The sequence below is a fragment of the Pseudorasbora parva genome, chromosome 7, assembly GCF_024679245.1.
Source record: "Pseudorasbora parva isolate DD20220531a chromosome 7, ASM2467924v1, whole genome shotgun sequence".
NCBI lineage: Eukaryota > Metazoa > Chordata > Actinopteri > Cypriniformes > Gobionidae > Pseudorasbora > Pseudorasbora parva.
In genome coordinates, this window is record NC_090178.1 from 4,627,332 (window position 1) to 4,645,979 (window position 18,648).

Genomic DNA, 18,648 nt, shown 5'->3' on the forward strand with positions numbered 1-18,648 from the left:
AACCATATGCCGAAACCTGGCAAGTCTGGTATCGTTGGAGTCGGCAAGGATTCAGGAGACCAAAAAACACACTCCCATCAAAATATGTCAACCACACCCAAAGTTATAAGCGTTTGAAAAAAAAAATTCTCCACTAGGTGGCGCTGTTTCGAAACTTCTCAGGCTACTTCAGGGCATCGTGGTGATGACCCATACCAAGTTTCATAACAATCTGTTCATGCGTTCATAAAATACAGCATTTTTGCACATAATTCAAAATGGCCGACATCCAAAATGGCCGACATGGTAAAATTGGATATCAGTCGACTCGGCATGACGCCCTGAATCTAATGAGACCAATTTTATGATTTTTGGATAAACGGTTCAGAAGTTATAAGCCAAAATAGGCATTTTTCGTATCTCCGGACAGGTAGGTGGCGCTGCGCCGAAACGCTGCATGTTGCTTCAAGTCATGCTTGTGATGACATGTACCAAGGTTGGTTTGAATACGATAAAGCGTTGCGGAGATATAGCCTTTAGTGTGTTTTTGCAACCTCCACGTAAAATTTGTTTGTGCGTTTATTGAAAACGATTGGACGAATCAACTTGAATTCCATAACTTTTTGTCAACATGCTCTGAAGATGATCTGTTTCAATTTTCGTGAAAATCGGAGCAACGGCCTAGGAGGAGTTCGAAAAAGTAGGTTTTTCAGAAAATTCAAAATGGCGGGAAAATTTGCATACCGGAAAATGACATCATAGGGTGAAATCGAATCGGCTTGAGCCAAGGAATCCGATGAAAAAAGAATTTTGTTTCTAGCCCTTAGGGGTCAAAAGTTATAAGCATAAATATGAGTGAAACTTTGGACAGGTGGTGGCGCTAGAGGGATTGAGTTAGAGGCACCAAATTTGCTATAGTGACAGCTCAGACTGGCCTCTATGAGTGTGCCAAATTTCACAACTTTTTACCATACGGTTCTATGGGCTGCCAGAGACTCCTATGGCGGAAGAAGAAGAAGAAGAAGAAGAAGAAGAAGAAGAAGCAGAATAATAATAATAGGAACACTAACGATTTCAATAGGTGCCTCCGCACCTTCGGTGCTTGGCCCCTAAATATAGCTGCAAGCAGCAATTGTCGGGGCCAAGCGCAAAGAAGAAGACAAGACATGCCAGCATGGCTGGAATTGTCAAACCAACTGCAACAATGAGCCATTAAAGAATTATTAAGTTGATTTTAGGCAAAAAAGCAGTACAATTTTAAATACAGTCAATAATAATGATTTAATGGTTTATCATTTTCGACCAATAGGTGGCACTGTTACTAAACTGATGTGGTGTAGTCAGATTGAGGAGACAATGACACATGCAAAGTTTGGTGTCAATATGTCAAAGCATTCCAGAGATACAGCCTCAAGAGTAATTTTTGCATCAGAGCACAACTGCGTTGCTGTGGTATATGACAACTGTTTTGTCTATCAACACGAAATCCATAATTATTTGTTCACATGGTCTGAAGACGATACGATTTAATTTAGGTGAAAATTGGACAAACGGTCTAGGACGAGTTTGAAAAAGTAGGTTTTTAACCAATAACAAGATAGAGGGGAGAGAGGTTTGCCAAATATGGGAAAAATTGGTATCTATGGCAACGTGGCTAGGCAACGTGGGGGAGAGGACGCTGGCGTCGTCTGTTCGCCGCTTCTCCACCCACAAATGATCATGTTAATGTACTATTAGATTTAGATTTTATTTTATTTCCTTATGTTTGTGACTAGTCTAACAGTCAGAGCTACAATTGGGACTGTTGCTGATTGCTGGCAGCCACTGAGAGGACGTTGTTCCTCGTTTCGCCGTTTTCCACCGCTTCTAATGTTTACGTTTGAATTGCTGCGGTTGGTTGGTTCTGGTTTGGTGGACATTTGATGTTTCACTTTCTCGCCGCGACTGCTCACTGGTGGTCTCCCTTGGGCTTAAGCTGCATGGTGGCTGAAGTTTGCACCGGGCTAGCTTCATCTGGGCCATCGTCATCGGCGTCCGGCATGATGTTGGGATGTTCCGCTTCTCGGCTGCGCCGCTGTTCCGTCCTGCATTGCGGCCGTGGAGCGGCTTGGACTTCTGCGCCGACCCCGGTGTGTCCACAGAAGTGCCCGAAAAAATGTTCTGCCTCCTTCATGGTGCTGCGGCGATCCCCATCGTTTGAATCGTCATGAAGACCAATCATCTGGTCTTCAGCTGTCCTGCCTCGCCGATGTCATCAGGACACTGCCGCTGGGAGAAATGTAAAACATGGAGTGGCCCACAGTGTGCTGCGGAGCTAACAGAGACTTCCACCATCAGCTCTGTTTCTGTTCACCATCAGCTCTGTTTCTGTTCACCATCAGCTCTGTTTTCTGTTCTGTTTTCTGTGTTGGTTGATTGTTTGTAGTATTTTATATTTTTACTTGTTATTCATTTTCTGTTGTTATTCCCCCCCCCCCCCCCCTTGTTGCACTTTGAGATTCTTCGGAATGAAAAGTGCATTATAAATAAAATCTATTATTATTATTATTATTATCTATGTTCTCGGCATGAGCCATAGAATGATTTATAACCAGTCTCATTGCAATAGGCTAATTTAATCAAAAGTTATTAGCATTTTTGTACACTTTATTACAACTTTTGACAACAAGGTGGCGTTGCCCGAAAACTTTTTGAGTACCTTCAGGACATAGAGCGGAAGACACATACCGAGTTTTGTAATTATACACTAATGCATTCGTAAAGTATAGCATATGCATTTTATACCCTAATACCGCATTGAAGTCAATGGGAATTTCATGTTTTGTTCTATTATAGCGCCACCAAGAGGCAGAATCCCACCATTTTTTATATGTCCTCAGAGTGAGCCCATACATATGTTTGTCCAATTTGGTGAAAATATCTCATTTTGTTTTGGAGTTATAAACAGTTGTATGAAAAAAACACGTAAAAAATGACTGACACCTGACTTTGATTGGATTTTACTACCCCTTACTATCAATATTTTGACATTTGGGAATTAGTGTATAGCTATCGACCTATGTTTCCGAACTTCCGGCGCTGGTTTCGTCTCGATCGGAATGAAAATATAGAATGAACTACTATTAGATATTACATATTTTAAGAAGTAAAATGAGTTTTAAAAGGAAGGGACATTTAATGGGATTTGTATGTTTCATTTTATTGTTGTGGATTTAATTAGGGCCCGAGCACTGATGGTGGTCTACATGTCAATTTTTAGTCAGTTATATTGTCACCTGTGGGCAAGAGTAAATTGTGATTAACTACTAATTAAGATTGAACCAAAACAACATCATATTTGGTCAGTCTAATAGTTAATAGACTTAATGATGTTAAATTTCAAAGATCTTGAGTTTTGTTGAACATGTCCGTGGTATCCTGACAAAGTCTGATGTTTCGGCAAAATTTTAGTTATTCATAGTGCCACTAGCTGGTCAAGTCGCCTTTATTTATATAGCACTTTTAACAAGTCCAGTTTCAAAGCAGCTTCACAGTTTTAACAGGAAAATAATGCAACAGATTTTGTACAACTGCTCTGTTGAAAATGGTGATGTTATCCAGCTAATTTCAATTATCATGTAGTGTCAATGCGGGCAGATCAGTAATATAGTTGAAATTAAGGTGTCCCCAACTGAGCAAGCCAAGCCAAAGGCAACGGTGGCAAGGAACCAAAATTCCTTCAGGGCCAGGATGGAGATAAAAAAATCTTGGGAGAAACCAGGCTAAGTCGGGGTGCCAGTTCTCCTCTGGCCGACGAACAAACAGTGTATGATTATTATTTTGCGTATAACAGTGTATGATTATTTTTTACCTTTTAAACTGGCAACATTACAGTTCAGAAGTCATATTAGATAAATAGATATTCGTAAGATCATTTGATAGATTGGAGTTGTCGTGCCGGAGACAGGTTTATAAGGATGTCTTTTCGAGTCTGCATTTACAGGGCAGAGTTTAATTGACAAACTCTCTTCAGACATTTCAGGGATGCATTGGTCATGTCCTGGCACAGGTCCACCCTCTGATCAGAGTACAGCCCAGTAGCAGGAAGTGTGGCAAATACAAATGATTGATATAGTCCTCCTATTTTTATATACTTAAATTCATATTGCCCACCGTGCTCTGTGTTCCTACAACCACAAGGTAGTGGTGGCACAGTTGCGAGGACCCTTTTATTCCTCTTGCAGCTTCAATGTAGTTTTGTATTTTTTACTTTTTGGGACCTCAGGAAGAGTAGTCACTGCCTAGGTATTGGCTAATGGGGATCCAAATAAACAAATAAACTTAGATCATAGATGGGAAAGAGCATTCATGGGTAAATTAAATAAGGAAAAATATAATATCATAGCTTTTTTAGGTGTCCTCAAAGGGGTCCATAAATATATGTCAAATTTGTTGTAAATATCTAATTTTCTTTTAAAGTTATAGCAAAATATATTTGACAGCATGGGCTGCATTGATTGGATTTTTTTTTTCCTCCAAAATTTTGGCTTTGTTTTGGTCATTATTGTTTAGCTATTGACCTATGTAAGTATTCAGAATTTCCTATTGTGGTTTTGTTTTAATTGGACTAACTGTTTCCTACATTCGCAAAGGTTTTTTAGGTGCTAAAGTACACCTTTTTACAAACCATAAGGTGAAATCAGGAATGTTTGGTATTATTGGACTCGGCAAGGATTCAGGAGTCTAATGAGGTGAATACTGTGAAAAACACTGGCTTGAAAATTCTCAGGCTCCTTCAGGGCATTGCGCCAATGAAGTATGCTTTGTTTGTGATACGCCATTGTCCTCATAGACTATCATGGCACCAAGGATAAAGACAATGAATGCCCATTTTCATCTGACTAATGTTTGGGTGCGTATATTGCCAGTTTCATGAGTTTTTCCCCTGTTATAGCGCCACCAAGTGATCAATCGTTGCGATTTTTTTCATGTGATCTCAGACTGATCTCACTCACACGTGACCTTAATTTTGTGGAAATATCTCGTTCTGTTCACAAGTTATAGCCATTTTATTAAATAAGGTCCCGGTCACATCAAACATTTTGGCTCCCCTTAGCAACCATAAATCAAAATGTTTTAATTTTTTTGATAATTATTGATAGTCTCTCTCCAGAGAACATTTCTGCAGTGGTTTGGTTCCGATCAGTCAAATAAGCTGGGAGTAATTTGCAAAAGTATAAAATATCTCGAAATTGGCGCCTGAAGGGCGAGCAAATCCGAGATATGCATTTTGTCCGTCTCGAGCCAAGGATTCCAGCAATATAAGACACTCGAGGCTAAGCCTTACGGTTGAGGAGTTATGAGCCGTTTCGTACTTTTGGTCGCCGTTTCGTACTTTTGATCGCTGTAGCGCCCCCGTCAGGCCGATCGGGGCGGGCTTCGGTGACGTCTGCAGTGGTTGTGAGTACTACCAGCCCTGAAAGTTTCAAGTCTCTACGACTTACGGTTTGGTCTGCCCGAGCAGTTTTAGCTGGAAAATGATGCATCATGGGGAAATGAACAGTTCCAATAGGGTTTCAGCCTGACGCCTGACTTTGATTGGATTTTACTACCCCTTACTATCAAAATGTTGAGATTTGGCCTCACGACTGTGCCTAGCGACCTATGTTTCCGAACTTCTGACGCTGGTTTCGTCTCGATCGGACCAGTGGTTTCGAAGATATCGGCTAATTTTCTTAAAGCGCTAAATTACAACGGTGCACAAACCATACGCCGAAACCTGGCAAGTGTGGTATCGTTGGACTCGGCAACGATTCAGGAGTCTAAGGAGATGAGTCCCGTGAAAATAAGTCAACCACACCCAAAGTTATAAGCACTTTTAAAAAAAAATCTCAACTAGGTGGCGCTGTTTCGAAACTTCTCAGGCTACTTCAGGGCATCGTGGTGATGACCCATGCCGAGTTTCGTAACAATCCGTTCATGCGTTCATAAAATACAGCATTTTGGCACATAATTCAAGATGGCCGACAGCCAAAATGGCCGACATGGTAAAATTGGACATCAGTCGACTCGGCATGACGTCTCGAATCTGACGAGACCACTTTTGTGATTTTTGGGCAAACGGTTCAGCAAAAAAAAGCAAAAATAGCCATTTTTCCTATCTCCGGGCCAGTAGGTGGCGCTGCGCCGAAACGCAGCAGGTTGCCTCAAGACATGCTTGTGCCGACATGTACCAAGTTTGGTCTGAATACGATAAAGCGTTGCGGAGATACAGCCATACGTCTGTTTTCGCAAGCGCTACGTACAATTTGTTTGCGCGTTTAACGGAAAAGATTTGACGAATCAACTTGAATTCCATAACTTTTTGTCGACACTGGCTGAAGATGATCTGGTTCAATTTTCGTGCAAATCGGACGAACAGTCTAGGACGAGTTCGCAAAAGTAGGATTTTGGGGAAATTCAAAATGGCGGGACACATATAATGTCGGAAATGACGTCATAGGGTGCTTTCGGATTGGCAGGAGCTCAGAAATCTGAGGAAACAAGAATTTTGTTTCTAGCCCTTAAGGTTCAAAAGTTATTAGCATAAACATGAGTGCAACTTTGGACAGGTGGTGGCGCTAGAGGGATTGAGTTGGAGACACCAAAATTGGTGTATTTAATGTTGGGACTGCCCTCTATCAGAATGTCCAATCGTTACAACTTTCCCGCAAACGGTTCTATGGGCTGCCATAGACCTCCATGGCGGAAGAAGAAAATGCGACAACGGTTTCAATAGGTGCCTCCGCACCTTCGGTGCTTGGCCCCTAATAAAAAGGCAATAAAAAGGGTATAAAAAGGCCTATAAAAAATAGACCATAGGGTTTGAGCACTTGAGTTTTGAGCTGCTGGTTGCTAAAACTTTATCAAGCCTGGTGACATGTGCATCGCAGAGGTCAAAGGTCAAATTTTGCATTTTCAGCTCATTTATCATGAAAATGGGGTGTTTTTTTAATTTATTTTTTTACCTTTTAAACTGGTATGCCTCTACTGATGGCCCGATCTCCGCCAAAGTTTGCACGCGTCTTTACAATAATGCGGCGCACATGCTCAGCCGATTTGGTGAAGTTCTGCGCAAAGCAGGCAATTTTTAGTCATTTAAATGTCATTTTGCATAGGATAATATAGGGCATTTGTTTTTCACCAGTTTAACAGTTGGAGGGCCCGATCTCCGCCAAAGTTTGCACGCGTCTTTACAATAATGCGGCGCACATGCCCAGCCGATTTGGTGAAGTTCTGCGCAGAGCAGGCAATTTTTAGTCATTTAAATGTCATTTTGCATAGGATAATATAGGGCATTTGTTTTTCACCAGTTTAACAGTTGGAGGGCCCGATCTCCGCCAAAGTTTGCACGCGTCTTTACAATAATGCGGCGCACATGCCCAGCCGATTTGGTGAAGTTCTGCGCAGAGCAGGCAATTTTTAGTCATTTAAATGTCAATTTGCATAGGATAATAATAGGGCATTTGTTTTCACCAATTTAACAGTTAAAGCGCCCCGGCAGCCATAAAAGTCTGCAAGCCTCTTTAGGGTCACGTGACGCATGCGCACGCGTGATTTCGTAAAGCTGTATGCCAATCAGGCAGGAAGAGGGCCGCTTTCAGGCCTTTAATGGGATTTTCCATAGAAATACATCATTTTGACCCCTTTTTAACCATTATAGCGCCACCAAGTGGCCGGTCCCCACGTCCTGTTTTTACTTGGCAACAGAATGAGCTCTTACATAGGCGTGCTGAGTTTGGTGAAAATACCTCATTCCGTTCACGAGTTTTAGCCAATTTAGTAAAAGGGGCTACTCCCCCTTCCAACGTTTTGGCTGCCTTTAGGGTCCAGGAACCCAAATTTCCGTTTTTTTTAAATGGCTTTTGACAATTAGACTCCAGAGAATCTCGCTGCGCTGGTTTGGTTCCGGTTGGGCCAAAAACCTAGGACTAGTTGGCAAAAGTAGGTTTTGCAAAAAACCCAAAATACCCGAATTTTTTCCCACTATTCCGAGCCAATCCGGGGCATGCATTTTGTCCGTCTCGAGCCAAGGATTCCAGCAATATAAGACACTCGAGGCTAAGCCTTACGGTTGAGGAGTTATGAGCCGTTTCGTACTTTTGGTCGCCGTTTCGTACTTTTGATCGCTGTAGCGCCCCCGTCAGGCCGATCGGGGCGGGCTTCGGTGACGTCTGCAGTGGTTGTGAGTACTACCAGCCCTGAAAGTTTCAAGTCTCTACGACTTACGGTTTGGTCTGCCCGAGCAGTTTTAGCTGGAAAATGATGCATCATGGGGAAATGAACAGTTCCAATAGGGTTTCAGCCTGACGCCTGACTTTGATTGGATTTTACTACCCCTTACTATCAAAATGTTGAGATTTGGCCTCACGACTGTGCCTAGCGACCTATGTTTCCGAACTTCTGACGCTGGTTTCGTCTCGATCGGACCAGTGGTTTCGAAGATATCGGCTAATTTTCTTAAAGCGCTAAATTACAACGGTGCACAAACCATACGCCGAAACCTGGCAAGTGTGGTATCGTTGGACTCGGCAACGATTCAGGAGTCTAAGGAGATGAGTCCCGTGAAAATAAGTCAACCACACCCAAAGTTATAAGCACTTTTAAAAAAAAATCTCAACTAGGTGGCGCTGTTTCGAAACTTCTCAGGCTACTTCAGGGCATCGTGGTGATGACCCATGCCGAGTTTCGTAACAATCCGTTCATGCGTTCATAAAATACAGCATTTTGGCACATAATTCAAGATGGCCGACAGCCAAAATGGCCGACATGGTAAAATTGGACATCAGTCGACTCGGCATGACGTCTCGAATCTGACGAGACCACTTTTGTGATTTTTGGGCAAACGGTTCAGCAAAAAAAAGCAAAAATAGCCATTTTTCCTATCTCCGGGCCAGTAGGTGGCGCTGCGCCGAAACGCAGCAGGTTGCCTCAAGACATGCTTGTGCCGACATGTACCAAGTTTGGTCTGAATACGATAAAGCGTTGCGGAGATACAGCCATACGTCTGTTTTCGCAAGCGCTACGTACAATTTGTTTGCGCGTTTAACGGAAAAGATTTGACGAATCAACTTGAATTCCATAACTTTTTGTCGACACTGGCTGAAGATGATCTGGTTCAATTTTCGTGCAAATCGGACGAACAGTCTAGGACGAGTTCGCAAAAGTAGGATTTTGGGGAAATTCAAAATGGCGGGACACATATAATGTCGGAAATGACGTCATAGGGTGCTTTCGGATTGGCAGGAGCTCAGAAATCTGAGGAAACAAGAATTTTGTTTCTAGCCCTTAAGGTTCAAAAGTTATTAGCATAAACATGAGTGCAACTTTGGACAGGTGGTGGCGCTAGAGGGATTGAGTTGGAGACACCAAAATTGGTGTATTTAATGTTGGGACTGCCCTCTATCAGAATGTCCAATCGTTACAACTTTCCCGCAAACGGTTCTATGGGCTGCCATAGACCTCCATGGCGGAAGAAGAAAATGCGACAACGGTTTCAATAGGTGCCTCCGCACCTTCGGTGCTTGGCCCCTAATAATAATAATTGATAAAGTTTGAGCAACACTGTTTAATAAGCAATCTCTTCTACTGTACATCTTGGTTTTTATCAATTTATAAACAAATTTATTGCAGTACGATAAGTACCATCACAAATGACTTTGTTTTTAGCTTCATAAATGTTAATATTATAATTTTTAAAGGAATGTGCAGATGGGGAAATAATAAAAGCATTCAGGTTTGAAATGGCATGATGCTGAGTAGAGCACATCATTCTCATTTTTGGGTGAATTATTCCTTTAATTGAATAACAAGTGCTTGTACTGTAACTGTCTGCTTTTCTCTTTAGATCCACCGGTCATTACAGATGTGAAGAACATGCCCGCTCAGCTGGGGAAAACTGCAATCCTGCGCTGTGAAGCCATGGCCGTGCCCACCGCGTCCTTCGAATGGTACCGGGATGACCGAAGGTACGGTAACATTAACAAAGCGAGTGGAAGAGACGCTGTGAACCATGGGAAGCTGCACATACTGGGCTACGTGACAACTCGGCTACCCTAACGTGTGATCTTTCATATTGCTTCTTTCTCAGGCCGGTAGAGAGCGATAACACGCTGAAGATTAAAAACGAGAAAACGCGTTCCCTGCTGCTCTTCACCAACGTCACAGAAAAACACTTTGGCAACTACACCTGTTTCGCCTCCAACCGCCTCGGGGCTTCCAATGCCAGCATGTTACTCTTCAGTGAGTACTCCATCGCAGACACACGCGCACTCAAACTCTCAAGCACTGCTTTGTACTCCCGAAACATTCGGAAATCTACAAAGGCATAAAGTCAAGGATAAATAAACACCCTGCAGGAAGTGACTTTCCACTGTACAGAATAAACAAATGTGCAGTTCTCGCTCCCCGAGGCTAGTTTTCCATAGATGGATAATAGCGATGTGTCCATTGATGGTACTTGAAAGTAAATGGTCTGGTACTGTAAACTCAGCAAAGTGCATCGTTTTCACCCTTTTTAATAATGCATAACTTGAGCAAACTCCAGTTGCAGCATGAAGCATTTTAAAGAGCTTTTGACACAACAGCACAATTCCCATGCATAAGCCCGGAAGTCCCTGTTAGGATGTTTGAAGGAATTTTGATTGGGAATAAGTGACAAATACATATTTATTTTTCTCTTTTTTACTTATTGATAAAGTTTGCTTAGCAGCAATACATAAAAAATGATGTGCATTGGGTGTGAAATTCATGCTTGTATTGTAAAGTGCTTCTGTTATGCTGTTTTTGACTGCATTGTAAACGCCCACTGCTGTGATTGGCTGCTGTGAGACTTCAGTGTAAACGCCCACTGCTGTGATTGGCTGTTGTGAGACGTCAGTGTAAACGCCCACTGCTGTGATTGGCTGTTGTGAGACGTCAGTGTTAACTCCCACTGCTGTGATTGGCTGCTGTGAGACTTCAGTGTAAACGCCCACTGCTGTGATTGGCTTTTGTGAGACTTCAGTGTAAACGCCCTCTGCTGTGATACGTCAGTGTAAACGCCCACTGCTGTGATTGGCTGCTGTGAGACGTCAGTGTAAACGCCCACTGCTGTGATTGGCTGCTGTGAGACGTCAGTGTAAACGCCCACTGCTGTGATTGGCTGCTGTGAGACGTCAGTGTAAACGCCCACTGCTGTGATTGGCTGCTGTGAGACGTCAGTGTAAACGCCCACTGCTGTGATTGGCTGCTGTGAGACGTCAGTGTAAACGCCCACTGCTGTGATTGGCTGCTGTGAGACGTCAGTGTAAACGCCCACTGCTGTGATTGGCTGCTGTGAGACGTCAGTGTAAACGCCCACTGCTGTGATTGGCTGCTGTGAGACGTCAGTGTAAACGCCCACTGCTGTGATTGGCTGCTGTGAGACGTCAGTGTAAACGCCCACTGCTGTGATTGGCTGCTGTGAGACGTCAGTGTAAACGCCCACTGCTGTGATTGGCTGCTGTGAGACGTCAGTGTAAACTCCCAATGCTGTGATTGGCTGATGAATTTGCCGTTCCAGCAAATGTAAAGAGCATCCTTTGATCGTTTTCTATATATAATTTAATCACAGTGTATATAACAGATTATTTTCATTCTACTGAGAGAAATGATGTGAAGTTAAGCGTTTAGTCACTGTTTTGATTTACTGACACACAGACAAAGAACATCTGACTGTACATGAATCATTACAAATCAGAAATCACTGGTCTCAGATCAGGCGTTAGAATTAACACGGTTACTTACATTATTGTCAAGTCCATATGATAAGAGTCTGTTTGCAAAGCCTGCGCCGAAACTGTGCCTGATTTCCCAAAGAATCCACAGTGAAATGAACCGAATAAAAAAAAATAATGTTCAACTGAGACGCTCACATTGCTGAATATAAATAAGAACATTCCTAACATTAGGATCCTTTGGCAGGTAATGTTATTTTTAGTGCAGTGATCATGTATCGCTCTTCTCTCCTCATCATCTCACTAACACTCCAGTGGGCGGGGCTAAAGGTGCGATGATGAAGTAGGCGTTGATCTTCTCCTGCAGAGGCGGTCTTTCACCGATTGGCTCATTCCACAATGAGTCGTTCTCTGGGCTTGGTTTACAATAAAAGCTGTTTTTGGACTAACAAGGAAGTGTTCAGTTCTGAAACTTACAGTATATTCTTATGATGACCTCGTAAATGTCAAAACCTCAAGGAAAATTTGATTTCTCAATTTATGACCCCTTTAAAGGCTCTTAATGTTGCTTTGGAGTCTCCTACAATAGATTTACATGCATTCAAGATTAAAAAAACCACCCAGTCTGTGATTGGTTGAGCTCGTACATATAGAATATTTAGGTAGAGGTAAATATTTAGGCATCCAAACTAATAAACTATTGTTTAATTTCAATATTTTTTTATTGAAAATATAGGCTATAATTTACATGACTCAATAACTATCAATAAAAAAACATTAACAAAGCCGTTTTCATCAGGTCATTTTCTCTGAAACAAGCCCAGCCAGTGAAGGGTTAGGGTTAGGGTTAGGTAGATGGAATAACAGAAATGCAGCTGTTGTGTAGTAAACAAAGCAGCTGTGCTAATTTCGGTTTCTAAACAGCATTTAAAGGTGCCCTAGAATGATTTGAAACAATATGTTAAATTGTTCTCTGATATCTACATAGAGGGTATGTGGCTTATTTAAGGGCAAAAATAGTCCAGATACAGTTTTACAGGTCCATTTATAACCCTATAAGGTGTCCCTAGGATGTAATGCTCTGCCTTATTTGGAAGGGTCATGAATATTAATGTTGAGCTCTGCTCTGATTGGCTTATTTCAGCCGCTCACAGCACACAGAAGTTCAGTTGTTCAGTAAAGCGGCTGACCGTCCTGACAGAACACAGACCGACTGAATGACACTTTAAGCAGAACATCTCAAATGGAGATTGATAAAATGCAGCTTACTTGTTTATTGGTGTTTTCAGATCATCCGCACGAGAGAGAGAGAGAGAGGTTGTGTGTGTATGAGTGTATATGTGAGAAAGAGATTGTATGTGTGTGTGTGTGTACAATTCATGACCCCTTTAAAGGTGTTGTATGTATTTTTTGAGAGAGAGAGAGAGAGAGAGAGAGAGAGAGAGAGAGAGAGAGAGAGCGTGCATATGGTTACCAGATTGTACATGTTTAGGAAATCTGGCAACCGCAAGCACGAACGCACTTCTTTTCCCCTGAAAAAACAAAACCCAGTAACTATCCGGTGTTTTGGTTATACATGGTACTTGGTGTTTCCTATTGTTACTGTACTAGCATCTTGCGTTATCTAGACAATGCTGTCTCTCTAAGAAATGTTCAATTTAATCAGAAATGGTTTAAACAGTCAATAAGTGGATAAATCGCTACTTACTGCTTGCAGGAATACAGCTGTAATTGCCCCTTTTTCCAGTTAAGGATGTTGAGTGAAGCTTTCTTGAAATGGGCCGAGCAAACGAATGATTTTGAATTAAATAGTTGCGGTCTCCAATTATAATAAACATCAACCGAAACATGTTGACATTTTTGGTCTGTGTGAAGGGTATGAAAAGTCCTCACGTCCCCTGCACAGCCTGAACATTATTGCTATCGTCGAGTGTCTTTACCTGCAGTCCTGATGATTCGGCTCCGTCAGTTCCACCTGACAATGATCATGATCGGACAGATGCAAATGTTGGGGGCGTACGTATTAATGATCCCAGCGATTGCGTCACCGGTGGCGTTATGTTGAGAGTCACTTAATTTTCTGTGGTGTTTTTCATGCATAAGATTTACATAAGAAGTAGGAGGCAATGGTGTGTGAGACTCACATTAATATGTGAGCTATGAACTATGGCAAGGTTAATTTAATATTTTTTATTCTAGGGCACCTTTAAATATTTCGAACAGCCAAGCATGCCCTGAACCCCCCTAGCAAACTCTATTTTGTGACCTCTGTAATTATGTATCTGCTTACAGCATGTGTTGGTTTCTGACACATCACCATATGTGACCCTGGAGCACAAAACCAGTCCTGTGTCTCACAGGTATATTTCTGGCAATAGCCAACAATACATTGTACAGGTCAAAATTATTAATTTTTCTTTCATGCCAAAAATCATTAGGATATTAAAGATAGCCATGAAGATATTGTGTGAATTTCCTACAGTAAATATATTTAGAAATGTAGTAATATGGATTGCTAAGGACAACTTTAAAGGAGATTTTCTCAATATTTAGGGTAACTTTACCTATTAAGCTCACCAAAGTCTACATTGAGACATTTTAGTGCACATGGTATTGGTTTGAGTACAAGTTATGTTAAAATACAATATTAATCTCTCACCCAATAACAAAAAGCAATGACAAAAGCATTTAAATTAAGATATACATCATTTAAATACAAAAAGTCTGGCTGTGCTAAAAAGGTAAATAAGTAAGTAAGTATTTTTTTTTTTATAAAGCACATTTAAATTCAGCTTACACTGACCAAAGTGCTGTACAACAGTCATTCCCAAACTGTGGTCCGCGGACCACTAGTGGTCCATGAGGGTACTGCAGGTGATCTGTGGAAAGGCAAAATAAAATAAAATAATTTACCTTCATTTTACCAGGAAATTCCCATCAAAAAAATAAAAAGTAAAAAGAATATGTAGGCCTATATTGATATAACATTTGTATTAAATTGTCAAGTTATTGTGCGATTACTAAAATAGTAGTGGCGCTCAGCCGTGACGTTCAAGTTCAGTGCGGTTATGGATCGGTGGATAGCAACGGGTTCTCTGAAGAGAAAAGAGACAGAGGCAGAAGTTACAAAAAATGAAGAGATTGACAGTGAGTCGGATGCATCTATGAGCCAGATTCAACATAAAAAAAACAAAGAAAAGGAGTGTGAAGAGAAAATACTGCGAAAGCTATTTAGCATTAGGGCGCTTGAGTAAATGAATAAATTAAATATGTGGCAGCCGTTGTGTGCAGTATTCCTTTAACACGCCTGTTGTACTGATGTGATGACTAGTTATAGTTTTAGTGCTAGTAAGCCTATTTAGAGGTGCGGATTAATTCAGGCAGGACTGTGTGTAGACATATTTTATTATGTGTTATGAGGTGGTCCACACATTTTTTTGATTACAAATACTGGTCCACACACACAAAAAGTTTGAAACCCCCTGCTGTACAAAACAATCAGAAAAATACATTAAAATTATAATAATAATGAGAACAAAATAATAATAAGAAAATTTGAATTAAACAGTTACTAATCCAAAAATGAATAAGCAGGAAAGGCTAGCACATAAAGATGTGTCTTAAGTCTAGATTTAAAAGCAGAAACAGAAAGAGCACACTTAATGTCTGGTGGCAACTGATTCCATAATCGTGGAGCAGCAACTGCAAAGGCTCTGTCACCTTTCATTTTAAGTCGAGACCGTGGGACATACAAGAGAGCTTTATTGGCAGGTCTGAGGGACTTAGGAGTTGAATTTAATGGGGCTTGTCCATTAAGAGCTTTAAAAACAATCAGTAAAATTTTGAATTGAATTCTAAAATAAACAGGAAGCCAGTGAAGGGACGCCAAGATTGGAGTGATATGATCACGTTTTTTTTGTACTAGTTAACAGTCTGGCTGCTGCATTCTGAACCCTCTGTAAACGTGCCGATGAAGATTGAGGGAGACTACAGGGAGTGCAGAATTATTAGGCAAGTTGTATTTTTGAGGATTAATTTTATTCTTGAACAACAACCATGTTCTCAATGAACACAAAAAACTCATTAATATCAAAGCTGAATATTTTTGGAAGTTTTAGTTTTTAGTTTTAGCTATTTTAGGGGGATATCTGTGTGTGCAGGTGATTATTACTGTGCATAATTATTAGGCAACTTAACAAAAAACAAATTTATACCCATTTCAATTATTTATTTTTACCAGTGAAACCAATATAACATCTCAACATTCACAAATATACATTTCTGACATTCAAAAACCAAACAAAAACAAATCAGTGACCAAGACACTCAAAAGCCTGCCATCCATGGATTCTGTCAGTGTTTTGATCTGTTCACCATCAACATTGCGTGCAGCAGCAACCACAGCCTCCCAGACACTGTTCAGAGAGGTGGACTGTTTTCCCTCCTTGTAAATCGCACATTTGATGATGGACCACAGGTTCTCAATGGGCTTCAGATCAGGTGAACAAGGAGGCAATATCATTAGATTTTCTTCTTTTATACCCTTTCTTGCCAGCCATGCTGTGGAGTACTTGGACGCGTGTGATGGACCATTGTCCTGCATGAAAATCAGGTTTTTCTTGAAGGATATATACTTCTTCCTGTACCACTGCTTGAAGAAGGTGTCTTCCAGAAACTGGCAGTAGGACTGGGAGTTGAGCTTGACTCCATCCTCAACCCGAAAAGGCCCCACAAGCTCATCTTTGATGATACCAGCCCAAACCAGTACTCCACCTCCACCTTGCTGGCGTCTGAGTCGGACTGGAGCTCTCTGCCCTTTACCAATCCAGCCACGGGCCCATCCATCTGGCCCATCAAGACTCACTCTCATTTCATCAGTCCATAAAACCATAGAAAAATCAGTCTTGAGATATTTCTTGGCCCAGTCTTGACGTTTCAGCTTGTGTGTCTTGTTCAGTGGTGGTCGACTTTCTGCCTTTCTTACCTTGGCCATGTCTCTGAGTATTGCACACCTTGTGCTTTTGGGCACTCCAGTGATGTTGCAGCTCTGAAATATGGCCAAGCTGGTGGCAAGTGGCATCTTGGCAGCTGCACGCTTGACTTTTCTCAGTTCACGGGCAGTTATTTTGCGTCTTGGTTTTTCCAGACGCTTCTTGCGACCCTGTTGACTATTTTGAATGAAACGCTTGATTGTCCGATGATCACGCTTCAGAAGCTTGGCTATTTTAAGACTGCTGCATCCCTCTGCAATATATCTAACTATTTTTGACTTTTCTGAGCCTGTCAAGTCCTTCTTTTGACCCATTTTGCCAAAGGAAAGGAAGTTGCCTAATAATTATGCACACCTGATATAGGGTGTTGATGTCATTAGACCACACCCCTTCTCATTACAGAGATGCACATCACCTAATATGCTTAATTGGTAGTAGGCTTTCCAGCCTATACAGCTTGGAGTAAGACAACATGCATAACGAGGATGATGTGGTCAAAATACTCATTTGCCTAATAATTCTGCACTCCCTGTAGTTATAGTTTTAGTGCTAGTAAGCCTATTTAGAGGTGCGGATTAATTCAGGCAGGACTGTGTGTAGACATATTTTATTATGTGTTATGAGGTGGTCCGCATTTTTTTGATTACAAATACTGGTCCACACACACAAAAAGTTTGAAAACCCCTGCTGTACAAAACAATCAGAAAAATACATTAAAATTATAATAATAATGAGAACAAAATAATAATAAGAAAATTTGAATTAAACAGTTACTAATCCAAAAATGAATAAGCAGGAAAGGCTAGCACATAAAGATGTGTCTTAAGTCTAGATTTAAAAGCAGAAACAGAAAGAGCACACTTAATGTCTGGTGGCAACTGATTCCATAATCGTGGAGCAGCAACTGCAAAGGCTCTGTCACCTTTCATTTTAAGTCGAGACCGTGGGACATATAAGAGAGCTTTATTGGCAGGTCTGAGGGACTTAGGAGTTGAATTTAATGGGGCTTGTCCATTAAGAGCTTTAAAAACAGTCTGTGAAATTTTGAACTGAATTCTAAAATAAACAGGAAGCCAGTGAAGGGACGCCAAGATTGGAGTGATATGATCACGTTTTTTTTGTACTAGTTAACAGTCTGGCTGCTGCATTCTGAACCCTCTGTAAACGTGCCGATGAAGATTGAGGGAGACTATGATATAAAGAGTTACAATAGTCCAGCTGTGATGTAATAAAAGCATGGATAACTATCTCCAAATCTTGGAAAGAAAGAGTTGATTTAAGTCTAGAAATGATTCTCAATTGATAGAAGCTGTTTTTGACAACTGAGCTATTTTGTTTTTCAAGACAAAGTTCAGAATCAAAAATAACACCTACATTTTTTTTTTTGCATGTGACTTAGCAGCTCTTGGAAGGGTGCTGGTCGTCCCAAACGTCTTCCATTTAAGGATTATGGAGGCCATTGTGCTCTTAGGAACCTTAAGTGCAGCAGACATTTTTTGTAGCCTTGGCCAGATCTGTGCCTTGGCACAATTCTGTCTCTGAGCTCTTCAGGCGGTTCCTTTGACCTCATGATTCTCATTTGCTCTGACATGCACTGTGAGCTGTAAGGTCTTATATAGACAGGTGTGTGGCTTTCCTAATCAAGTCCAGTCAGTATAATCAAACACAGCTGGACTCAAATGAAGCTGTAGAACCATCTCAAGGATGATCAGAAGAAATGGACAAAAATGTCAACAATTCTGGGGTTTTCTGTCAATATAGGGTGCTCTGTGTACATTAATGAGAAAAAATGAACTTTAATGATTTTAGCAAATGGCTGTAATAACTAAAATAACAAAGTGAGTTTTTTTTAGCTCAAAGATAGTAGTGTGCTAATGGATACTTGAGCTTAATAGGTATGTTTACCCTAGATGTTCTTGTACTCTCAGATTTCAGATATATATCGGCCAAATATTGTCCTAACA

At 41.1% G+C, this 18,648-nt stretch overlaps 1 protein-coding gene across 2 annotated transcripts in view; it reads left to right on the forward strand.

The window, feature by feature from the left end:
• The window catches only part of iglon5 (IgLON family member 5), a 342,705-nt gene that overhangs the window by 295,250 nt on the left and 28,807 nt on the right, over window positions 1-18,648 (forward strand). For both annotated transcript variants that reach the window (XM_067447821.1, XM_067447820.1), the window contains exons 6-7: window positions 9,845-9,965; window positions 10,088-10,239. In XM_067447821.1, coding sequence (XP_067303922.1) covers window positions 9,845-9,965; window positions 10,088-10,239 — 273 coding nt within the window. The remainder of the gene's footprint in view (window positions 1-9,844; window positions 9,966-10,087; window positions 10,240-18,648) is intronic.